General features: G+C 43.3%; 1 protein-coding gene across 6 annotated transcripts in view; it reads right to left on the bottom strand.

Moving 5' to 3' along the window:
- Nucleotides 1-26,556, bottom strand: part of SH3D19 (SH3 domain containing 19) — a 126,385-nt gene that overhangs the window by 61,194 nt on the left and 38,635 nt on the right. For all 6 annotated transcript variants that reach the window (XM_045017734.1, XM_045017735.1, XM_045017737.1 and 3 more), the window contains exon 3: nt 3,467-3,507. In XM_045017734.1, coding sequence (XP_044873669.1) covers nt 3,467-3,507 — 41 coding nt within the window. The remainder of the gene's footprint in view (nt 1-3,466; nt 3,508-26,556) is intronic.

Raw genomic sequence — 26,556 nt, forward strand, 5'->3', positions numbered from 1 at the left:
ACATCCTAACTTTACTAAGGAAATCAATCTCAGGAAGAAGGGACTCTGCTGAGCTACCTAGCCATTTGAAATTATATGTTTTTATCTCCCCAGCTAGGGCTACAGTCAGGGACAGCAGGAGAGAAATAAAACTCCCCACTCCTCTACTAAAAGCAGAGAGAGAAGGAGAGAGATAACTCCCAGCTTCAATCCATTTTAACCACTGTCCTCAGGTTGTAAACTTTGCTGACAGCTGTCATGAGGCCTTGCAAATGGAAGCTAATGACACCACGGAAGTTGAGATTCAGAAAAAGAAAGAGGTTTCTAATGCGATCAAGGAAATATTGTTACAGTACATACTGTACATTCTTGAGATTAATATTAAGAGTGAGTTGGGATCAGTCAGAGCTAGAATTTTGATTCAGGACTATCAATAACTAAGATTGTTGGCATCCAGGTGACTATGTTTTTATATATTCTGTCTACATAAATATATAATGGCTGTTTCACCCCTTTCTAAATCATGGGATATGTCTCTCTGAATATTTTAACACACCTGATCATATACTAGTACTATATTATCATTACTTATTATTTGTTTTGTATTTGCTTGATTGCTCATTGAGAGAAATTATACATGTAATTGCCATAGATGGCGCACGAGTCTTTCCTTTAGGGAAGGCTATGGAGCGCCAGAAGCTCCCTAGAAGTGTGTGTGGGGGGGGGGCACTCCAGCACCCAGACCATGGCCCCACCCCTGTGAGGTCCCACCCCTTCTTGGCCTCTTTCCCCTGAGGCTCTGCCCCCACTCCGCCTCTTTCCCCCCTTCCCGTAGACCCCATCCTCACTACGCTGCCTGGTGCTGGGCATTATGCTCTGCTACAGGGCTCCTCACTGCCCCCCCACTCCCGGCTCCTCACTGCCCCCTCCCCACTCCCTGGGTTCCTTACTGCCCTGAACACCCCCCCTCTGGCTCCACCCAGGCTCCTTACTGCCCCCTACCCAGGGCTCATTGCTGCTCCACCATGCCCCCCAGGGTTAAGTCCTGTCCTTTCCTCCCTCTCACACCCCGTGAGGCCCTGGTAGAGGAAGGGGAAAGGCCCGTGCTGCAGCCGGGGGGCAAGGTGGCTCAGGGGTATGGCCGCCTGGGGAGCTCGTGGGGAGACAGGAGGTCCTGGGCTTCCACCACTTCCCCTTGCAGCGGGGAGGGCAGTGCGGCTTGTTCGGTTCCCCACCGCTGAGGGGCACAGGGAAGTGCTGCCTTCCCGGGTCACTGCCAAGGGGAGCTGGGCATGGGCGCATGGGCTGTGCCAGCAGCCGCACTGAGACCGCTCCACTGGCATTCTGCTCTGGGATCCCCACCTGGCAGAGCGCAGCACTGTGGACAGCCTGGAGATGTGCCTGTGGGTGAGCAGAGCCAGAGCACCATGCCAGAGGCAGGCGGGGGGAAGAGGCAGAGTGGGGGCGGGGCCTCAGGGCGGAGCTGGGGCAGAGCTCAGGAGAGGAACTTAGGATGTGACCCACGCTGCATCCAGCATTTGCCCCCTGCATGGCCAGCCTTTTTTATTCTGGGGAGGCTTAACTCAGTGGTTTGAGAATTGGCCTGCTAAACCCAGGGTTGTGAGTTCAATCCTTGAGGGGGCCACTTAGGGATCTGGGGCAAAAATCAGTACTTGGTCCTGCTAGTGAAGGCAGGGGGCTGGACTCAATGACCTTTCAAGGTCCCTTCCAGTTCTAGGTGATAGGTATATCTCCAATTATAAAATATAAAAAGCCCTTTATACGTGCTACCCCTAGATAACTGCCTTTATATGTCTAGGATTTGTGAAATGTCACTTCATAATTGTGTAATGCTTTTGTGGATGGTTTTGTAACTAAAACAAAGGACTGTGGCGCAGACAATCTGGATTCAATTCCTGGCTCCAGTAGACTTCCTGCGTGACCTTGGATGAGCCACAATCTCTCAATCCCTCAATTTCCCATTTGTAAAATGGGAATAACAATGGCAGCACCGGTGTATAGAAGGTGCTGCGTTTTAAGCATAGCATCATGAAGACTTGTTCTGAGCAGTTAGCAACACAGTGCTTACAGTGCTGCTGAGCAACTTGTGCCCTGTCTATACTAGAGATCCCACAATTGCTAGCACAGGGGGGAGATGGATCAGTGATAGCAACAGTGGAGAAGTTTAGTAGGAAAAAACACACTAGTGTACATATAGCTGAAGACAAGATAGCTTTCTGAAATGCCAGCTAATGTCGTCAAAAGACAAACATGAAACACAGAAATGAAAACATTATTTTGGATGATTCCAACTGAAGTGAATATCTGAGAACGTCATGAATGGGGTTAAGAGGACAGAAAGAGAAGATAAAGAGAGAAGTTACATGAGGCATAGACTAGACTTTCATCCAAGGCTTAAAAACAAAATCTCTACCCCAAAATTAAACCACATTCATGGGTCCAAACCCAGCTCCCATTAAAGTCAATTTAAGTTTTACCATTGACTTTAATGAAAGCAGGAAGATGCTCGAACCAACCAGCCAAGTTAAAGTAGGCAAATAACAGCCAGATTCTTCAGAATCAGATATACACAGTTCACAGCACAAATGCACAGATAAGAGAAAGGCTAGTGTTCTGCAAGAAGAAATAACTCAGCAGCAACTGGGAGACATGGTCTAAAACAGGGGTGGGCAAACTATGGCCCGCGGGACAGATCTGGCCTGCAAGCCATTTTTAGCTGGCCTGCGAGCCGCACCACGTGGCTCGGCCCCGCTCCAGCACTTCAGCTGGGGCACTGGGTCAGGGGCTGGACCACGCGGTTTGGCCCCACTCCGATGGGAGATGCAGGGTGGTACCTGCAGATGGGGCAGTGTGCAGAGCCACCTGGCTGCGCCTCTGCATAGGAGCCATAGAAGGGACATGCCACTGCTTCCAGGAGCTGCTTCCAGGTAAGCGCTGCTCGGAGCCTGCACCCCTGAGCCTCTCCCCACCCCCACCTCCTGCCCCAGCTCTAATCCCCCTCCCACTCTCCAAGCCCTTCGTTCCTATCCCGGAGTATCCTCCTGCACCCCAAACCTCTCATTCCCAGCCCCACCCTAGAGCCCGCACCCCCAGCCAGAACCTGCACCCCTTCCCGCATCCCTGCCCCAGCTCTGATCCCCATCCCACCCTCTGAACCCCTTGGTCCCAGCCCAGAGCACCCTCCTACACCCCGAACTCCTCATTCCCAGCCCCAATTTTGTGAGTATTCAGGGCCCAACATACAATTTCTATTCCCCAATGTGGCCTTCGGGCCAAAAAGTTTTCCCACCCCAGTTTAAAATGAGGCAAAGCAAAAAGGGTTACAGTCTGTCAGATGATTAATGATTGTATAAACTTACCTTTGTTTAGTCATTTAATCTTCTCATAAAAAGTAGCCACTTGCTGGAAATGAAGATGCAGCAATTTGAAATTAAGAGACCCAAGAGTAGAAGAAAAATAGACTTACTTCTCTTGATTGCTGCTCTAATGGATGACAGGGGTCCTTGGCTTAATAAAGAAAAGAAAGAAAATTAAGTACATCACTAATCCACAGGGAAAAAGACAAGTAGCTCACATTACTCATAGCTTCCGTACCAGGTGGAAAGTACATTGTCATACACAAACTCACAGCACAGTATCTGGTTGTCTTTTACAAAAATAAAAAGGGCAACTTCATAATTTACAACAAGATTCATAAGAACATAAGAATGGCCGTACCGGGTCAGACCAAAGGTCCATCTAGCCCAGTATCTGTCTACCGACAGTGTCCAATGCCAGGTGCCCCAGAGGGAGTGAACCTAACAGGCAATGATCAAGTGATCTCTCTCCTGCCATCCATCTCCATCCTCTGACGAACAGAGGCTAGGGACACCATTCTTACCCATCCTAGCTAATAGCCATTTCATGTTTCCCTGCATCTCTTAGACTACAGAAATTTGTCTCAAATTGCAAATATATGTACCCACATCCAGGGCCGGTGCAAGGAGGTTTTGCGCCCTAAGCGAAACTTCCACCTTGCACCTCCCCCCCCTCACCCTGAGGTGCCCCCCCCCGCGGCAGCTCCCCCCCTCCGCCCTGAGGCACCCCCCTTGCGGCAGCTCCCCCCTCCACCCTGAGGCACACCCCCCCCCGCTCCAGCTCACCCCTGCTCTGCGCACGAGCACCCCGAGCACACCGTGGCTGCTTCACTTCTCCCGCCTCTCAGGCTTGCAGCGCCTAAGCTGATTGGCGCTGCAAGCCTGGGAGGCGGGAGAAATGAAGCAGCTCACCCCTGCCCCGCCTCCACCCCGAGCACGCCACGGCTGCTTCACTTCTCCTGCCTCCCAGGCTTGCGGCGCCAATCAGCTTAGGCGCCGCAAGCCTGGGAGGTGGGAGAAGTGAAGCAGCCACGGCGTGCTCGGGGAGGAGGCGGGGCAGGGGTGAGCTGGGGCAGGGAGTTCCCCTGCCTGCCACCCCCGCCCCCTTACTTGCTGCAGGCAGCCCTCCCTGCACTCCCCTGCCCCAGCTCCCTCTGCCTAAATGCCGGAGGCGACCGGGGTGGCCAAAGATCCGGCCGCTGCGGTCACTGCCGAAGAAAATGGCGCCCCCCAAATGCCAGTGTCCTAGGCGACCGCCTAGGTCGCCTAAACGGTTGCACCGGCCCTGCCCACAGCCAACTCTTTCTAATGAAAAATAGTATATGATTTTAAATCTAAGGTCATGCAAAAACTGCAAGATGATTTTCTTTTAAACTATTATGTTTTCTGAATAGTGTGCTGAAGTTCAGATTAGTCACATCAGATTGGAAAACTTTGGAAGATTATCACAGTTCATATATTATCAGATTACTTAGCATTTTATAACTGGACATTCTTGTAAATAAGCAAAAATGCAAACAATAAAATCCCACACTTCATTTGCTAAGCATTTTCAACAGCTACTTTAAAAAACGATTTTATCTTCACATTCAGCTGGGTTTGCAGCTTTCATTAACAGCTTACAGGGAAAAAACCCATGACTGGAAATTTGTTGATATGCAAGGACAGACAAATCCGTTTCTTTCTGGCAACTCATTTGTTTTCTTACTAGGGCTAAGGTCATTGATACTTTCCTTATGAGATAGTTATTTAATCTAGACATAACAGTGTTCCTTACTCTGCACCCACAATCCAGAAGAACTTGAGAACATTCACATTTTTAAAGTAGTATATTAACTTCAAGAACATAATATTAAGAATCTGGCAAAACATTAAGCCACAAGAAGTCTTAAAATCACTCAGTAATAACCCTATTCTGAAGCCAAACATGTTTTACATAGTACAGATAAAAAATAAGGCCCAACTCTTTAGTGAGAATTCTGTGGGAAAACCAATATTCATGTTAAAGGCTAAAGACTAATTTGTACCAAATACAGTATATTTAATAGAGTGTCTTTAATACAAACAACTGACTTTACATAAGACTTTTCCACCCCTGCAGCTCCACAAGTGGTACCAATGGCGTGAGTATTAGTGTAGACGGACAACTGGCATAAGGCCTGGCAGTAATGGGAGACTAAAAGTAATCCAGCAAAACATGTTTTTCAATCAATTCTCGGAATGTAGGGGGGACAATTTTTTGTTTCAGAAATGGAGGAAGTGACCTTTAGTAGTTGTCCAGAAGGGGACTGAGGACCAGTGGCAGATTTAGGGTTAGTGGGGCCCCGTGCGCAGCTTCATTTTTGCCCCCCCAAAAAACCCAGCCAAGAAGAAGAACATTCCTTCGTATCTCCTCCCCACTTTTCATTCTTTTGTTCTTCATCCTCCTCCTATATTATAAGTAATAGGAAATAAATGAAAATAAAGTGAGGTACCTTGATTGTTTTGGAGTCTAACTTTTTTTCCCAGAGACCATTTGAAAATTGCTGAGCGTCTCGGCGGACCACTTAATGATCTTTCCAAAAGTTGTTTGTACCATTAGCTAACTATTGTAAAGTGCTTTGAGTAAGAGCTCTTTATTTAAAAAAAAATAAAATAAAAAATCGTAATAACCTTTCCTCGGTCCACCTGAATGAAGTTCTCGGACCACAGTTTGAGAACTTCTGGTCTAGATGAAAGCTTGTATTTGCATTACGCTAACATGAAAAATGTGTAAAAATAAGAAGTATAGATGATGCATGAATGGAAAAATAAAAAAGTTAACTTCCTCTGAAGAAACATTCAAATTTGGGGGGGGGGGGAAATGTATTCAGATAGCTTTTTTCTACACTTTTTCTTTACAAAATTGTCAATTAAGTTATCGTAAGTAATATTTTGTAAAAAGGCACTTTCAATTGTCAATATTGCCGAACTTGTCAAATGTTCCTGACTCATCGTATTTCGCAAATAATTTTTAAGTCATTTCAATACAGAAAAAGAACGTACACCAGAAGCATTTGTGACAGGTATTGTTAAAAATATTTTCAGAATGGTTTCTACTTTTGGAAAGGTTGCCTGCAAACCGTCACGTACAAGTCTATACAAATCAACTGGTGATCTTGAAGCACAAACCTCATCATTTTCAATAAAATGAATGAAATGTTTCGCTTCATCTTAAAAAAGATTTGTGTCTATGTCCTCTCGGTAGAATTTACTTAATTTCTTACTGTAGTGGCTTTTAGCATTTTTGTCCATACTTCTGTCAAAAACCACACAAAATAAATCAACAGTTTTCTTTAGAGATTTACCTCCATTCTGCAATTGCACTATTATTGTGCCACAAATAACACTGACCATCTCAACGATGATCTTCTCTTTCCCTTTTAAATTGATTTAATTGTCTCTAGTTTAATCAAAAAATAACTTCCTGCTTTTTTTACGCTCATCAGATATATCAGAGGAACCTATCTTTTCTGTTAATGTTAGTGCCTCTGCTTCCACTGAGCCATAGCCATTTTGAACGTCCATGACAAAACTTAACTGAGGCTAACAATTGTACAGCATTCAATAAATGTGTATCAACCTTTTGCAGCAATTTGCTAATGGCATTCATTCTTTGAAATAAACAGTTCCACAAAAGAGTAAGAACAGCAATATTGTATTTTTCAAACTTTTCTGCTAAAGATTTTGCTTCAGTTTTTGCATGCAATTTTTCAGAATTTGATGTGGCTATGTCTCATAAGGTTTTCTTTATATCATCATAGCTCATTTTCAAAGCCAAAACAGCATCTGCACGAGCAGACCACCTGGTGTCACAAATTCTTTTGGCTGTCAAATGTTTTTCATTTGCCTGCTCCAAGCGTGATTGTAGCATACTCCACCGATGCGTGGAAACCAAAAAAGAGGCATACATGTTTTGAACAAAGTCAAAAAAATTTGTAGCTCCCTCACAAGGTTCGGCTGCAGAGATGCAGATTAAATTTAAGGAATGGCTGGAACATGGTGTGAATAAAGGAGAGGGGCTTGCATTGTCTAGTCTTTATTTTCCTGCCATATTTGCGGCATTATCAAAGCTCTGCCATGGCAATTTTTGATGTCCAAACCTAAATTTGCAATTATTTTCAAAACGGTTGTCTCTAGACATTCAGAAGTGCAGGATTTTAGCAGGACAAAACAAAGAAATCACTCTACAACTTCACCACTGCCGGACACATATCTTAAAATTCATGTTAATTGGTCTACATGACTCACATCTGGTGTTGAATCGACCATTATGGAATAGTACGCAGCATCCTTTATTTCATCAGTGAATTGGTTTCTGAGCCTCTCTGTCATTATAGTGATGAATTCATCGTAGGTTTGGTGTGTTAAGAAGTTCTTCTTCCCTGAGCCACAATACTGATAATTTTTCAAATATTTTTTGAGAAAATTGTCAAATTCACTAAGATATTCAAGGCAGGTTAAAAAATAACCTTTTCAATTTGACAATGATGACTCATTATGTCCTCTTAGAGGTAGTCCCAAAGAAGACAACAATTTGACTGTGGCAACAACACGTCTCAGCACTTTCCTCCAGTAAGAACACTCCTTTTCAAACTGAGCTGATAACACAGAATCAGTTCTTACACTTTTGAATGAACTTACATATAGCATTAATATGAGCTTTGGAAGTTTCATGATCAACAATATGTCTTGCAACTTTTCTCCAATTGGAGTGCCCGTCGAAGAATGTTGGTTTTCCTTTACTATGGTCAGAGAATAATTTGCAAACATAACAGTAGACTGCCTGAGTGGTTTCCAGAAGGGGGGAAAAAAAATCAACTAAATTCTCATTTCTGTCTTCCCATTTTTTTTCATGCTCAGAAAATGGGACTCATGAACACCTATAAATTGCTTTTGTCCTGCACCTCTACTCTTATCTCAAATTTTCCATATTACCTACGTTTTTTGGTTAATTTACTAAGAAATATTCTATCAAATCCAATTAAACAGATTTTGGCCATAATGCAATGTCTTCAGGGAAGGTTTCTTCCCTTACTTTGACAAAATTACCAATATTTTGTAGTTCCATTGTCACTTCAGAGTCCACTTGTTCAACTTTTGCAATTGTTGTGGTATCCCAACTTGGCAAGTGATCAGATAATTCAGATGTTTCCACACCCATACTTTTTGATGACTGTCCACTACTCAATACTTCAAGCTTTTTAAAATATGACGACAAACTCTCGTTTTGCTTAGCTTTGTCTTCCTACCTTGCCTTCATTTTTTTGCGTTTTTGACTGCCAGACTCATAATGTCGCTTCATTATTGCTAAAAAACTGATCTTGATTTCTGGCAGATTAAAAATGTCTGAAAGAGCAGAGGTGTAGCCACGTGTGGGCCGTGGACTGCCCAATTAGGTTTAACACAGTTAATCCCACATTTTTTATCAGGCTTTGTAAAAATAGGATTTTGAACCATTACATACTAGTGACAAATTACAGGCACTGTTGCAAAGTGTGGGGGAGGGTGCTTTTGTTCAATTGGATAATTGATCAAGCAGACAGACTTTGACTGGCAAATGATGATTTCCCTTAGTTGCTGTTACTTCTTTGCTAGACTACTTCAAAAAACCACGTTTCCACAGTTCGCAAAATAAGTTCGCAGAATGCAGAAAGCCTGGACCACTTTGCGACTTGCAACAGTTATTACATTCAGTAATTTGTCTGATTTGTCCTGCATTTTGGGGCCCCCAATTGTTAGGAGCCCTGTGCCACTGCACAGTTTGTTTCATAGTAAATCCGCCACTGCTGAGGACTGGTAACATGGTCCTGCCACTTACTGGAGCAGAAGCATAGTCTACACCAAAATTCTAGATCCCGTGAAATTTTACGGTAGAAATTCAGAAGGCCATAGAAGAAAGTTCTCATATTAACCCCCATCTTCTCCAAATTAACTAATAATTTCTCATGTGTAACTGTATCAAATACCTTACTGACATCCAGGTAGATTAGAGCTACTGCATTTCTTTTGTCTAAAAAATCAGTTATCTTCTCAAAGAAAGCTAATAGTAATTTTGTTACTACCTCTTAAATACAATAATTGAAACAACTGTAGAAAAATCTACAATTACTTTTATCATTTAGGCTACTTACCTTTTGCAGTTCACCAAGCTTGGACTAGGAAACATCCTAACAGCCCTTTCTTATCTTAATCACCTATTAATCACTCTGTTTATAAACAAAATTCTGACTCCCTTCCTCAGGGGTGCAAGATGGGAGCTGCATTCTCTGATCTCCTCTGCAGAACTCATTACATTGTGCACTCAGGCTGCCTGAAGCTTGCAGTTGGGAGCTGGGGGCAATGCCCCCCATGTCCCTCCCCAAAATCTGCCTATGGGAGTATTATACCAGTACTACTCACTCAGCATTGGATACCTATCAAGTTTCAAGTGCAGATCAGGGAACAATCCTTCCAACATAGCAACCATTTTCCTACTGGATAAGCAGGGCTCTGTTATTCCTGGAGTCTGGCCCTTCTAATAGCAAGCTAAGAAGGAGGAGAGGATGCAGTTATAAAAATTTTATTAAGATGTTAAAAAAAAAAAGTGAACGGTACAGAGTTTAAGCATGAAAGTTTCTGGTTATCAGGGAATAACATACAGATTATCAAGGGTGCAAAATTTGGTTTAAGATCGGGTGGCATAAAGAATACATAATCTGCTACTATTGATCAAAGTATTTACACTGAACACATCACTGAGATATTCTAGAGGGCATTCCTTGTGCAAGAATAATCTGAGATCACACCAAGATGCTTTAGAAACTGGGGTAAAATTACTGTTCCTAATAACCCTAATACACATCTATCATTTTAAGTATGAATTCATGCTGACAACGATAGTGTAAAAATACTAGGTCAAGTCAATTACAACAGTGCAAATGTGTACATGTAAATACAAACCACAAAACTGCATTGAGTTGCACTGGTGATACTGACAGGAAAATTTGGCCTGTGCAAGATAGCTAAAATGACAAGAAACAAAGGGTTAAAAAAATCCTAAGGGAAGAGCCAACACTTTTGAGATAGCAAAACAGATGGGAAATATTTGCCATTTAATACAATTCACAGGGTCTTGTTTACAGGCAGGGCAACATGACTGTGCAAGATCTACTGATGTAGCTAAAAGATATGGACTGAAGTTTACTTCTGACAGCATGGTGCATTACTCCAATTGCTTGTAGTACTGTTTTCATAAATATTTTAGTGGATAAACTAAAACACCTTGAAGCCACTACACTATACTTTCATCTTGACATATATTTCCCTGTGCATTCAGATGAGACTGCGGGTTTGTCTATACCTACAGCGCTTAGCACTTAGTGAAGACTTTACCTACGCTGATGGGAAAGTTCCCATCAGCACCGACACTCCTCCTTCCCAAGAGGTGGTAGCTCTGTTGACAGGAGAAGCCCTCCCACTAACATAGCGCCACCAGGAGTTAGATTGGTATAATAGTGTTGCTCGGGGGCGGGGGAGGGGTTCCACCCCTGAGCAATGTAGTTATACCATCGTAGGTTTGTGGTGCAGATCAGGGACAAGTAGCTGAATGGATTTTGCTTTGGATCATTATGATTAGATATAAACAGAGACCCACACAGGAAAGTCGATAGGTCTGGATCTACGTTACCTAGCAGCTCTGTGTTCTTGGGGAACCAGGGAGCAGTACCCAAGTACCCAGCCTCTCTGACTCACAAAAGACCTCCACCCCTACCCCCACCCCAGCCTCTGCTTGAACCAAATCTGCATCAGAAGACAGACTTACAAAAAGCAATGAAAAGGCAGTTGGAGACACACCTAAACCCCTGGGATAAGGATAACGGGATTAAGGAAACTCCCCTAGCCTCATTTGCATCGAAGATGGGACAAGGAGGCATCGCCATTAGTATACAGAATGGAGAACACAGATTCCAAGGCAAGAACCACATGGAACTCTAGGACCAGAAAAGCAGGGAAGCATTGTATGATGGGGGATCTCTGCTCCAGATGTTAATGAACCTATGCCTGCACACACCCAGCTCAGCAGTTATCAGACCAATTATAATAATAAATCCTTTACTGGTATCCAAAATAGTGAAGCTGCCTAACTGCATTGTGAGCTCCCTCCAAGGAACACTGCCCAAAGCCAGGAATGATCAGCTCCCATGGTCTAGCCTGAACAAAACAACTTTGGTATACTCCCTTCAGGGCTGGCTTTAGGACATGCAGGGCCTGATTAGAAAGAGCTGCCGCCGAAATGCCGCCGAAGACAGCGGCAGCTCAGTCAGTTGCCCCTGTTTCCGGCAGCACTTCGGCGGAGGGTGCAGGGCCCCTCTTCCGGATGCTGCAGGGCCCTCTTAGGTGCGGGGCCCTCTTAGGTGCGGGGCCTAATTCCCAGGAATCAGGGGAATCGCCCTAAAGCCGGCCCTGCTCCCTTGTTCACCCAAACAAATCTAGTGTTCTCCCTTGAACCATTGTTGTTTCTCTACAAAAACTCATACCCATGCTCAAGTAAGTGTTCTGACGCCTCGATCCAAACTCTGCATCTGTTCCATTGGGACTTATCTTCTCCTGACTGATCATGCTGGGGGCTCTGCCTGTTTCCAGCACTCCAGACCCTCAGCTACCACCACCACCTAGGACCCCTGATCAATTCAAGCATCATGGAGTGGTGAGAATCCCTCTCTCTCTCTCTCACTAGGTACAGCCTTCTGACCCTGACTTATGTGATCAGTTAGTTTTGTAAACCTGACTTTTATAATCAAATTTAAAGTTAGATTTAATATTATATCTGTTTTGTTTGTTTGGGTCCCGTATGGTTATTACCCGACAAATAACTTTCATGATTAAGCTGGTTGCTTCTCTCTTCCCCCCTCCACTCCCCATGGGTGGTGGGGTTTTTTTGGTTTCCTCATTCACTCTGCAGCAACGCTCCTTGTACCTAAGCTAAAAGATCCCTGCAGCACCCAAAAATCCTGTGGGGTTTGCTCATCAAGTGGGTTACTACAGAATAATTGTAACGTAAAAGTGGGGAATAGAGATGTGCTGAACCAGGGGCATATGAGGGTGGCAGATAGAAAGTGCTCCTCGACCCTGCCTGCTCAGGCATGCTCTATTCCGGTGTGGTACCGATGGCATGTGAGGGCGACAGCTTGGAGGTGCTGTTCGAGGGCATATGAGGGTGAGAGCTTGGAAGTGCTACTTAACCCAGGCTACTGAGTCCAGGGACATACAAGGGGTCAGCTTGGGAATGCTGATTAACCCAGTCCTCTCAGACGCACTCTGTTAATGTGTGAGTGCAAGTCTGATTCTGGGGCTTGAGGAACCCAGCCCTGGGGAACCTAGGTCCTGCAGGATAGCTCCATTGGGAGGGAACTTGCAGCAGGGAGAAGTAGAGCTCCATATGAGAACACAAGTGACACAAGCAGTACAGACACCCCACCTCCACCCACCCCGAGGAGTAACCCTAATAAATGAGCATACCCCAAAGTAACGGGCAAAGCTGGTAATCATAGAATAGAATCACAGAATATCTGGGTTGGAAGGGACCTCAGGAGATCATCTAGTCCAAACCCCTGCTCAAAGCAGGACCAATCCCCAGACAAATGTTTGTCTCAGATCCCTAAGTGGCCCCCTCAAGAATTGAACTCAAAACCCTGGGTTTAGCAGGCCAATGCTCAAACCACTGAGCGATAGAAGCCACATCTATACTGAGTGTACTTTACTGGTATGGGAAATTGTATACTACAGTAGTAAAGCACTCTTGCTGTGGATGCAGCTGACACCAATAAAAGTGTGCTTTTACTCATATAACTGCATCTACACTAGGGGCTTCTGCCAACACAGCTATGACTGTCAGGGATCACGCCTCTTCACACCCCTCACTGACAGCTGTGCTTGCAGAAGTCATAGAATACGTGGGTTAGAAGGGACCTCAGGAGGTCATCTAGTCCAACCTCATGCTCAAAGCAGGACCAATCCCCAGATAGGTTTTTACCCCAGTTCCCTAAATAGCCCCCCTTTCAGGACTGAACTCACAACCCTGGGTTTAGCAGGCCAATGCTTAAACCACTGAGCTATCCCTCCCCTTGTCTGTAGTGTAGTCTTTGCTTAATGCCTTATCGTCACTGCAATGTTAGCTCAAGTTATCTACACTTGAGTTAGCTCCTCTCAAGTTAACCTAGTTCAAACAAGATTGGTCACACTATAAAACACACAAACTGCACAGTGTATGAGATTGCACTGCACTACTAGCTCCAGGATCCGCGGCAATCAGCTTCAACCCATAACCAGTGATGGGACAGCTAGCTCAAGTTTAAAGTACCACTTAACTCAAGCTAGAGATTTGTGTGCATGCCTGGGAGTCAGGTTAAGGACAACACTCACGATATACCTTGAGCTAACACTGCAGGGAAGACAATCCCTAAAGGAGTCTTAACTATCATTTAATTGATCTTAAGGGTGGGATTTTCTGAAGTGCTGCATGTTAGCCTAACTCTGCTCCCAATAAAATCAATCCACTTCAGTGAGAGCAGAGTCAGGCCAATGCAGAGTCCTTTAGAAAATCCCACCCCAAGTGACTCTCCCGCCCTAAACCTACTTAATCTATATTCAGAATGCGTCACTCAAAAAGTCAATATGAAAAAGCTGGAGCTTCTAACTTTAGGTAAATGAGTAGTATTCCTAAAGGGAAATGAGCCTTTATAAGACAAACTGTGGTTTCCTAATTTTTGTAATTGTATGTTTACTCTCCTTCAGCTCACTCACATTAATATATTCGCAGGGACGGTCTGTAAAATAGCAGATTTATTAGTCCATATGCACCTTTAACTCTAATATGGTGAAGCCTATTATCTAATCATTTCCCCCCAAAAAAACTTATCACATAGTAAATGTAAACCAACAAGCAAAAATGTTGTGTGAGAACATAAATACACCCCCCACACCCCCACACCTCCACACAGTGTCTCTCAAATTAGTTGCTTACATGCTTTAAAAACCAGTTTCCAGGTAGTAGAAATACTAATTTTAAAAGTATTTCTCAACTGTTAAAGTCTTACAAAAACAAAACTATCTTCGTATACGATCACAGCTTGCGCCAAGTAACTGCTGACTCATTCAGTTACACCCTACAGTACATGAGAAACACAAACTTTTAACAGTGGCCTCTAAAGAATGTGCACTGCACAGAAATTCTAAATTTCCCCCACCCTGCACCAAACCTGTCTTTCCAGATACAACAACACTGTATGCAAAGCTTTGCCAAAGAAATGCCAGGGTTGCCTACAATGATTTCCCCAAATCACTGCCATTTCTCCCACAGTATGTTGGACACTGACACTTTACTGTAAGAGATGCACCAAATGATTATCAGAGATGATCTCCATTGTGGAGAAAAACGAACGACTGTAGTTGAAAAACTTTTAGAGCCAAGTCGAAATGCATTCCTGAAAACTGTTTATATTCACTGCTCACTACTCATACATGAAAATTCAGCTGTTTGGAGAATGAGGTCAGCCAGAAAAAGTCTGTAAAACTCAGAACTTAAAGAGGGGGTAGTGGTGGACATTTAAGAATATTAATTGCTTTTTAATAGATATTTTCTTCTTGATTTTAATTTAGTAATCTCCAGGATTATTATGTATTTTACAGTATTTCCAGAAGCCCCAGTCAGGATCAGAACCCGTATTATTCTGATCACTATACACCCATATTAAAAGACAAGTCCCAGCACTGAAGGGCAGACACATTTTAAACAAACATCACAAAAAGTAGGAAGGTGGAAAAATAGATAAGGGAAGTCTAAAGATCTGGGTAACGAATTCAAATCTGTCCCAGGTAGTAATAACTAAACACCTTTACTTACTGAAAGGTGTTGGATAACCATCTGGAAAGTAGTTGATGGTTTCACTCCAGTTCACTGTGGACAGGTGTCCACCCAACAGAACTGGTGCCCTTATTACCAATTTTATAGCTCAGTGGTTTGAGCATTGGCCTGCTAAACCCAGGGTTGTGAGTTCAATCCTTGAGGGGGCCACTTAGGGATCTGGGGCAAAAATCAGTACTTGGTCCTGCTAGTGAAGGCAAGGGGCTAGACTCGATGACCTTTCGGGGTCCTTTCCAGTTCTAGGGGATAGGTATATCTCCAATTATTATTATTATTATTATAGAAGAGGGATTGATCAGATGTGAAGACTGAATTTCTCTGTTATCCAAAGCAGTAGAGGTGTGGTGTGAAAGCTTGTACTGCTGCTGACTGTTCCATGGACTTTAAAGCATTTATGAGCAGCCCTAAAATAAAGCAATAAACTTATGGAAAAAAGCAGTAAAAATAGATTCCACATGCAAGTTTCCCAGGAACAGTTTTAAAAAAAGGGAAGAAATAGTATTTTTAGAAATCAAAAACAGCTTAAACAGTGTGTTTAAAAACATGCTGCTCAGAGCTTCAGTCTTCTGCACAGTGAGCAGTATGCACAGACACAAAGCAAGAAGTCATCCAAGCCCCCTTCAGCTACATAAGCAAGGGGAATACTGCAGACTATACAGTTGATTCTTACTTTCTGTTTAGAGCTAAAATTACATCCTTAAACCAGTGCCGCTCTTTGTCAACTGCAACATAATAGCTACCATTTCATTTTTGCAATTACTGCACCATACTTCTTATGCAAAACTTTAGCAATTCAAACAGAATTAAATGGCTAGATGAAAGGGAAACAGCATTTTTTGCATTACAATTGATTTTTCTTTTGTTACTAACAATGAAAAACATCCGCTAAAAAGTACAAGCATAAAAACATTATTCCCTTCGAATGGATTTTGTGCATTATTGAACATTAGCAGTCAATATCTATGACAATTGTGTCCCTTCATCTTTTTGTGCCAAATTGATAATGAATGGCAAAATAGGAAATGATGTGTCCAATGAAGCGTTATTTATTATTTAAATAAATAAAATAAAAATAAAATCCAAAAAAATAACTTGCAGAATTTACCATTTAAAAGAAAAGTAGAATCATAACATGCTCAAATCACAAACACACAGAGAAAAATAGCAGATGTCTAAATAAATGTTTATTCTTTAGGATCTTGACCCTTCCCTGCACTCAGTGAAGTTTCTTTCGGGGGTACTTTCCAGCCACTACATTTCTGTTGACATACTGATGTACCTTCATGGTGTGAAACAAAAGTAAATTTGAGATTATCTGCCTTAATGGATGCAGGTTAGAGCTGTGAAAATGAGGAATGTCCTGCATATTTCAGTTTGTTTGCAGTGTTGTTGTAGCTCTTTTGGTCCCAGGATATTCGAGAGACAAGATGGGTGAGGTAACATCTTTTATTGGACCAACTTCTGCAGGTGAAAGAGACAAGCTTTCGAGCTAGTCAGAGCTCTTCATGTCTGACAAGGGTATCCAGGTCTGTATTTCAGAACAGATGGCAGCCTCTTTTAGCAATGGGAATTTGTGAGTAGCCTAACATCACCCCTGCATCTAAACAGAGTCAAATCCTATACTTGTTGCATATACATACTAAGGACTTGTCTGTGCTGAGGATTCGCCCTAATTACTGCTATTTGCCCCAATTTCAGCCATCTGTGGCAAGCAGCAAGTATGGCTGCATCAGTGCTACCCTTTAATGTAAATAGGCAAAGCCACTATTTGCACAACTCAATCCTAACCTTTCTTGAAGCCAGGATAAGATGAAACAGAGCAAATCAGATCTTATAGCAGTTTACCATCCTCTACACTAGGGATTTGCATTGGTGTAGCTGCACCGGTGTCTTGTCACAGATGGCTGAAACTGGGGCAAATCCCCAGCATAGATAAGGGATCTAAATCCAAACAATACCAGGCATACTTTACACAAAATGCCTCTGAATGGGAAGATAGCCAATTTCACCCCCTCCATCTTATGTAACATAACAATAACTTGTCTCACAGAGCCACAAGATCAGAGCTGAACACACATCTGTACAAGTTCTACAGAAGGCAATACACATAATTCCAATAAAGAAGAAAACTGACAGTTTCTGAAAGGTCTGAATAGAAATATTTGCCCCAAAGATACAGGTGGATGTAAGGTAATTATAGCTGCCTTGGAAGTGCTGCTTGTATCAGTGGCTTCAGCCTTCAGCCTATCAGAACCAGATGCTGGTTAAAGAGACAGGCTAATTTCACAGTGTATGCAGTGAACACAAGAAAGGACAATACACGGTGATAGAATAGCACGCTGAATACGCATTTTACCAAAGGGGAGATACAATAGAAAAAAGTAAAAATCTCTCCTCCACTTATAGAAAACAAAACCAGAGGCAATGGAAACCAATGGTAATATGCTAACAGCAAGAGCAAATCTAACCCTTTAATTGAGATTCCAAACAAAAAGCATAAATACAAAGACTAACCTTAGCCTAAGTGAAACAGAACAGAAGTCTCCAAACCATAAAAATCTTTAAAAGAGAAATCAAATGCCTGCTCACGCATGGAGTTTGGCATTGTCCATAATGTTGGTAAGAGAGTCTTTCAAACAAAGAATCACCTGAACTATCCTCCTTTATTATGGCAATTTAGAACTATCTAGACCTGCCAGTTCAGTTCTAAAATCATCATTAGGACTTAGGCTTCCTTGCTTGGCTGGCGACAGTGGCCTCCTGCTCTTTCTGGAGGTATTTATTGTTTCCCTAAGAACACTAAAAATAAAATCTTTGGAAACAATGCTCCTCTATCCCTCCTACCCCATCTGTTGGATGATTTTCACTTTCTCTCCATTGCCAAAATGTTTTCATAAAACAAAGATAAAAAGAGACAGCTGGAAGTTACACCCAGGCTTGATTAATTTGGCCCATATTATATACAATTTATAATCAGATCATTCCATTTCTCTACATCAACTTCCATCAGCCTCAGAGTTGCTTGTTGTGGGGACTAAAAATCCTTCCAGTTGTTTTTAAGAGTGACTGCTGTTTTCCAGAAATAAAAATGAAAATCCTTCAAATCTGAATTTAAAGGGGGGGGGGGCTGTCATTAGTAGACTGAAAAATGTCACTGTGTCTTCCAGGAAACAGCCCTGCCTAGAACTACAGCTGTCATCATGAACATTTTTGCCAGACAATTCTCCTAATAAGCAGGGACCAGAGGGCGGCCAGGCCCCTGTTGCTGGATAGTTCTGTGCACATTCTATTCGATTTTATTTGATTTTCCTTTCAGAAAAGTGATGGGGGACAGAAGACAGAAAATGTACTCCAGTGTATGTAAATCCTCTCAGTAACATCCTAGCTTATTTCAAAAGTCATCCACTGGGGAAAAAAAAATGTGATCCCTTTTCCCTGTTCCCCCCCTGGTTCCCTCACAACTCTCCTCCTTCTCCATCATGATTTCTCATTTCCCCCTTCTAGCTCCATGGCTCTCCTTCTCTGTCCCCATGTGTCTTACTGTGTCTCATCCTCTGCCTGACACCCCTTCCAAGCATCTAGCCCCACTGTTACCTTGAGGGAAAATTGGGGCTTTTGATGTTCCTCCTGCGCTTGGTGCTGGGCTGCATACTCCCAGGTGCTCTCACTGCCTGGGCTGTTCTCTGCTCCCGGTGATGCCTGCAGGTGCAGTTAGGGACCAGAGAGCAGCCCCATCAGTAAAAGTGGCTGTGTAGAGTATTGAGGAAGCCAGCCCAGCAGAAAAGAAATCTTCCCTCCCCTTGCCAATGGCAGAAGACTGATACTGTTTTCTAAACAAAACTCCTACGTGCAGGGGGGGAAAAGAGAGTTGGAACACTGGCTAGGCCTGTCCCTTCCCAGGACAAGTATAAAAATCCAGATTTGTATAAATATAACATTTTGCCTGGATTATAATATATTTTATATATATATTGTAATCCAGGCAAAATCTATTGCTCTTTCCCCATCAACCATCCAACGGCTCTCCCCTGCCAACTGTGTGACAAAAATCATAGTGCCGAACAGGCACAGCTTAAGAATCATATCATATAGGCCAGAAATCCACAAGATCACCAAACACTGGCATCCCAGCAGGCTCATGAACAGCGCTCCCTCTAATTTTTCCCCATGCACATGCAGAATGAATTTTGCTATGTGCATCAATATGGAGGTGTTGTGTTGTGTAAATGGCTAGAGCCGCCCCTGTGAGGCGCCCCCCTTGCGGCAGCTCCCTACCCCCCCACCCTGAGGCACTCCCCCCCGCCCCAGCTCACCCCTGCTCCGTCTCCACCCCGAGCATGCCATTGCTGCTTCATTTCTCCCGCCTCCCAGGCTTGCGGCGCCTAAGCTGATTGGCACCGCAAGCCTGGGAGGTGGGAGAAGTGAAGCAGCTCACTCCTGCCCCACCTCCTCCCCGAGCACACCGTGGCTGCTTCACTTCTCCCGCCTCCCAGGCTTATGGTGCCAATCAGCTTAGGCGCTGCAAGCCTTGGAGGCGGGAGAAGTGAAGCAGCCACGGCATGCTCGGGGAGGAGGCGGGGCAGGGTTGAGCTGGGGCGGGGAGTTCCCCTGCGTGCCGCCCCCCTCCCACTTGCCGCAGGCAGCCCTCCCTGCGCTCCCCTGCCCCAGCTCCCTCCACCTAAATGCCGGCAGCGACCAGGGCAGCCGAAGATCCGGCCGCCACGGTCGCTGCCGAAGAAAATGGCGCCCCCCCAAATCCTAGCACCCTAGACGACCGCCTAGGTTGCCTAAATGTTTGCACCGGCCCTGAGTGCAGGCTGCCCTGGGGCTACAGCAGGGAGAGAGGACTCCCTCGAACAGCACCTGGGCTGGGTGGGGGAGGCTTATCTCCCTGCCGTGGTAGCTCCAGAGCTGGGCTGGGTTGGGGCTGGGCACCTCTCTCCTCAGCCACAGCAGGTCCAGGGCCAGATTGGGGCCAGGGAAGGGGTGCCTCTTCCCCATCCACGGCAGGTCCAGGCTTAGGAAGAGGCCTCTCTCCCCACCACAGCCCTGAGCACCTGCGTGACACTTAATAGGCTGCTGCATGGCCGCACAGCTTACAGGGGAATGTAGCTCATGAACCATGTTGCCATTAGCTTCTTCACTAAGGGCTTGTCTTCACTCCGAAGCTAAATTGGTGTTGGTGCAATCAATGCAGCGGGTCTAGTGAAGACACAATCATGATGGGAGAGTGTTCTCCCATCAATTTCTGTACTCCACCTCAATGAGAGGTGGAAGCAATGGCGGCGGGAGAGCGTCTCCATCAACATTGCATAGTGTGGACCCCGCGGTAAGTAGATCCAAGCTACGGCGACTTGAGTTACGTTACTAACACAAGTCAAATTGCGTAGCTTAGATCGACCAGCGAGGGTAGTGTAGACCTGCCCTAAGTGTGTGAGCTACTTCCCCCTCTAAGATGGATAAGAACCGTTGAAGGAAAACAAACATTGCTGTGCTAAATGAGGCATAATGTCAATGGAGCATGTTGCATCAAACAGTTCCACCCTCCTCTTCCACCTAAGCACACCTCTGAGATTTACATGGGACCCAAGTTTGTTATGGAAGGGCTGCATGTCGTACACCTAAATAGTGATAGTACCCCATTTTCTATGATTAGTGAACATTTGCTTCCCTTACAGAGGAGAGGGGCTCTGTGTGTTAATTACCATAAATAGAAAGGTAAATTTATGGGGAAAAAAGGAGATGTTTGACTAGATTCTGGTCTCAAACTGGTTTAAATCAGACATGCCAAACCTGCAGAAATGGGGCCTGTTTTTGGCTTAATTGGCTTGTGAGTTGCCTGTTGGCTAGTTTTTGGCTTGTAGCTTCTTTTTTTTTTTTTTGTTGGATCAGCTCCCGGCAAGCAGAGGCCAGTGGCAAGCAGAGACTGGCAGGGGGGGGAAGGTGGGGGGGAAGAGAGAGAGAGAGAGAGAGTCGGGATGCACAGCAGGCCTACCACAGTCCCAGACTGCATGCCGGGGGGATCTAGTCACATAGAGTGTTGGGGTTCTTAGGGATTGGCTTGTTTTGAAATGGGATTAGCTTGATTTTTGGCTTATTGTGAAAGTCGGGGTGCTTATTTTCCATGTGAATGTTGGCAGCTGTGGTTTAAATCCATATTAAGTTACTCTGTGTTCACAAGCATGACTGAGACTAGACTTCAAAGCACGTAATTTAAATGGATTTATCTTTAGTTACTGCAGTCCAGTTGATTAAGCACTGGAATAGGAGTCAGGAGACCTGCATTCTATTCTCAGCTCTGCTGCTGACCAGTTGTGCAACCTTGAACAAGTCACTTCCCCTCTGGTGCAGTTTCTCTATTTGTAAAATGGGGACAACAATATTTACCTCCTTTGTAAAGTACTTGAGGATCTACTGAGTAAAAGGCTAAGTATTATTATTCACACTGTGGAAGTCTCCATGGAGAGTTTCTTGTTCTCGTAGCTATCATGGCCTTGAGAACTTCAGAATCACAACTGTATTTGTTCATTCTACACATAATTATAAAAATTGCATTAAATTTACCATTATAATTGAGCAGTCATTGGAAACTACCTTTGATCTCTCACTTCACCCTTGACTCCATTCAAAGAGTACAGAGTCTAACATTCACCTTCAAGAGCTATTACCATTATTATAATAATTAGTTATAAACCCCATTGTGCTAGGCACTGTATACACAAAGATTTATCTCACCAATTTCTGTATATTGTTAGAAGTCTATTTATGGACTTCAATTATATTAAAAGAATGTTTGGATTTGAAACCCACTTTATTATCGGAAAATGAACACGTCTGAGTTGACATAATTACCTTGACAATTTTTTCTAATTTATCCAAAGGCTGAATAATTTCTTGATATAAAGTATTTTCTAAATATATTTTTAGTGCTTCTTTTCACAGATATTCAGTGTGAATTCCCTTCTCCCCCTCATCCTACCATAAATATTATTTTGCTCCAATTTTAAAAAAGCATGTCATTTTAGTGATTCCGTACTGCCAACCCAAAAAGTTCAAAAAACATGAGTCAATCCACCCAAAATTATGAGTTTTTTTTTTAAATTACATGGTTTTGGAGACAAAGATTAAACCATGATCTTTGATCTGTCTTCTGAGGCATGGGGATTTTGTTTTTATTATTCTTCCTGATCACTATCAGTGAGTGTGAGTGTGTTACGTATCAGAGATCCCACTGGTAATGGTACTCATCATAACCTGTTTTCACAGACACCTCAAAATCATGTCCATTCAATCTGCAGTTCTACAGATCCCAAGGTTATAGCTAAGAAGTGCAGTATCCCCAACTTGCTTCAGAATGAGAAGAGTTTCTATGAGTTGTCAAGCCTGTGGTTTGAGTGGTTTCCTGCCTACCTAGCTAAAGATGTAAGGACATGTGTATTCATAATGGAAGGTTTCTCTTGTGGATAATGTGCTTCAGAGCTGCACTGAGGGAATATACCCTTAAATATGAAGCAGAAAATTATAAATGTATTATACAGTTTTACAAGCACAGAAAACAAAAGTGGAGCATACATAAAAGCCACATTTCTAAAACAGATAAATAAAATGCTGCTATTGCAACTGGAAAGCTTTGTTACATGGAGAGATAAAAACAGAATTTAAAACAAACACTATACAAAACACCAGTTCTTAGAAGTCATGGCCTAACTTTCATCTCAGGCCTCACTGACCAGCTGTGAAAGAGTGGCCCCCTTTGTTTTATCTCTTCAAGCATCTTTTTCCAAAGGACAAAGAGGAAGGTTGTGCTCACTCATCTGATCATCCACACACATTTTAAATTAAATCTGCCACAGCTTTGGTTGCCTAGAATTGGCCATAATGACTGTAACATGTTTTTGGGTAACCAACAGCTAGCCCTCCTACTGTTCATGTGTAAAGTACTAGCTTGTGGGAATGTCCAGTTGTTTCCCAACTTTTTGTTTGCAAATTTTCCCACAATAGATCCATGGATGTGAAGGCTAAAAGGGACTATTATGATTAAGACTATGACTTTGATGCAGAGGTCATGGTATTCATGGTAATCATGAATTTTAATAAAGTCAGTGACCCTCACAAAGTAGGCCCAGATCCCTACCCCTGGCACTGTGACTTGGCCCACAAGGTTGCAGTGCCACTCAGATTTGGTAGGTCCACTCCTTCTCAGTTAAAGACGAAAAGGCCAAACTTGAGTGGTGCTGCGACCTAGTACATGGGGTCACAATACCTGGAGCACGGAAATGAGGCCAACCCGGCAGGAAGCAGACACTACTGCAGGGTGAGTGAACTCTTCGACCTCCCACCCTTCCTGGGCCATAATTCTTCTATGAAAATGTTTTTTTTTTCCCCCCTACTCCTATGTCATTAAATCGACTAAAAGTTTTCATGACAAAATTGAACCTTTAGTTATTATAATCTAACCTAACCTCCTGTATAGCACAAGTCATACAGCCTCACGCTGTAATTTGTGTATTTAACCTATAACTTCTTTTTGAGCTATAGCTTGTCTTCTGGAAAGACATTGTCTTGATTTAGAAACAGAAGTAATGGAGAATCCACCACATCTCTAGGTGGGTTGTTCCAATGGTTTGTTACCCTCACTGTAAAAATTGGATGGTATATGAGGCAGCTGCAGGTCATCAAACCCTTGCTCCATGGTACAATCTCTTCACACCATTTGACCAGCCACTTTTTTCCTCTGGGACAGTTAATGAAAAACTTCTCCCTTTGATTCCCCAAGTCAAATGAAACGGATTAGAACTCACTTCTCATAGGAGTGAAGACTGAAAGCAAAATAATTACAAGGAAGAGTTATATCAGATTACAAGATTACACTTAAAGGAATTTTTAATCCCTATCCCGTGCCCTACAAGAAAATGGGAGAAAATTAATCCATTTTTTTCTAGCAGATTTATCCATGTTCAGGGATTAATTATAAATATGTGGATGCCCAGAATCAGCTGTTAATTACCATCTAAATGCTTTACATTTTCAAAGCAAAAATAACAGTAAACGGAGAATTTGTTTCTTTTGGCCTAAATCTGATATTGCTTACAATGGTATAATATCAGGGAAAATTCCATCAAAATCAATGGAATTACCTAAGTGACAAATCGGCCCTTAATCTCAAGATACCACAATAATTACAGATCATCATTACCAATATAAAAAAGACATCTGTTTCAATATTTCCTGAAGTTTAGCAGTTAAAGGAATATAATAAAAGATCATTTCAATGGAGTGGAAAGTCATCACAAGATAATGATTTCCTGTAGCAATTGGCAAACTGCTCATTATTTGGATTCAGAGAATATTGAATAGTAGGTTCTTTGAGGCTACTAATATTTAGGAAATAAATCAGAAAACTGAATTAGTAAAACCACGGGCCCTGAGGTCCCCATCTCCTCCTAGCCTGGCCATCTTTAGTGGGAGGGTTCAGCTTTCTCCTCCTGCTCCTCCAATTCCTCGCCTAGCTCTTTGAGGGCCAGCTGGTTGACCACTTCCTGGTTCTTTGGAGGGCCATCAACTGGTCTATTTCCTGCCCTTCTTGAATTCTTAAGGTGCTGGCACTCTTCACAAATCCAAGAGACAGTCCTATGCCTTCTACCTCTATTCAAGAGCCCTCTAAAGGTCTCTGGTACTGCAGCAGCTGTAACTGATGGAGCCTTTAGGGTACATCTGCTGCAGAAAGTGGAACATGCAAATGACCTGCTTCCCCATACAATAGCTCCTCACTTTTGGGATGAGCAGACCTCCCTTGCTAGCCCCTCCCACATGCAAGATTGGTGAGCTGACCATTTGAATGCACCAGGAATGACCAAGGGACCAGCCATAGGCCCTCCAGCATCCTCCAAAAGATAGAGGTAGGGAGGGAGTGAGGAAGAGGCCATTTTCCGGCCAAATATGTCCAATATTTACAGGCAAAATGAAATTGACTATTTGATTTGCTCATCCTTAATCTCTTGCAACTACATCCGTTTAAAGGCAAAGTGCATATGGTTATTTTCAAAGCAGGAGACACTGACTTATAACAGTGTTCCAGTACCGTGGTTTTCTGTTATAAGAAATGGTTGATATGCTCTCCCGTCGACTACTGAACTCCAGCAGTGCAAGAGGTGGATGCAAAGTCAATGGGGGACCCGCGGCCGTTGATCCAGTGCCGCGAGGATGCGAAGTAATTTTAATTTGATCTAAGATACGTCGACTTCAGCTACGCTATTCTCGTAGCTGAAGTTGCATATCTCAGATCCATCCTCCCCCGCACAGTGTAGACCAGGCCTAGGTTTAGCTAGAACTGTGTTTGGGCACTGTTCCTTTACTCGGTTGCCGGTCCACTGTGCATGGGCCCTTAAACCCTGATCCTACAAACACTTGGAAACAAGCTTACCTAGGAATACATGAGCAGTCCCATCAGTGAGGCTGCTCATGTGCTTAAAACTAAGGATGTGTGTGTTTGCATTTTGTATTACAGCTTTTAAGGAGAACAGTAAGATAACTGCTGAATCCCAGAGGCAGTGATTGGCACTAGGGTGCTCACTGATGACCAGGTAAATGTATCTTTCTAAGAAATTATATAAATATCCAACATACTCACTATTAAATCTAAACTTAGTTTCAGTCTTCAGTGCTTTTTCTAATCAATAGTTGTTCCTGAAAAATCATGTAAAAAACTGAAAATTAACAGAAAAAGCAAGTTTTACAGGGACACAAAATTAATAACTGAATCTGATCCAGGAAAAATTGAGGTCAGGCTTTTAACTAACATGCTTAACGTGTGTGTACTAGGCTGCATCCAACTGCCTAATTTTTACCCACAGTTTTTTTACAGAACAACATACCCTATTCATTCTGGGCAATCTACACTAGCCCTGAGCAATTCCACTGCGTTATGTGTTTGCTTTTAAAGTGGTCCTGACTACTGACACTGAAGAAAATTTGAATATGTTACGTATGACCCTGGTTGGAGACAGAAAATGTCTTTGTCCCTTCCCTCCTCGCTCATCTTGATGTGTTCTCCAAGATTCATGTTAGGGGCCTTATTTCTGCTACAGAAAATAATTAAATTTGAACCTTAAGGACTTGAAGAGGTATTAAACACAGTGTTTTACAATAGCATATTTATTATCTAGCACATGTAGCATCTTTTAAAAAAAGTTTATCTATAGCAATAAAAATTTCAGCAAGTCATCAACCAAGGTATTTATAAAACAACCAGGTTTACAAGTTTTGAAATTTGGGGAT

The sequence above is a fragment of the Mauremys mutica genome, chromosome 5, assembly GCF_020497125.1.
Source record: "Mauremys mutica isolate MM-2020 ecotype Southern chromosome 5, ASM2049712v1, whole genome shotgun sequence".
Lineage (NCBI taxonomy): Eukaryota > Metazoa > Chordata > Testudines > Geoemydidae > Mauremys > Mauremys mutica.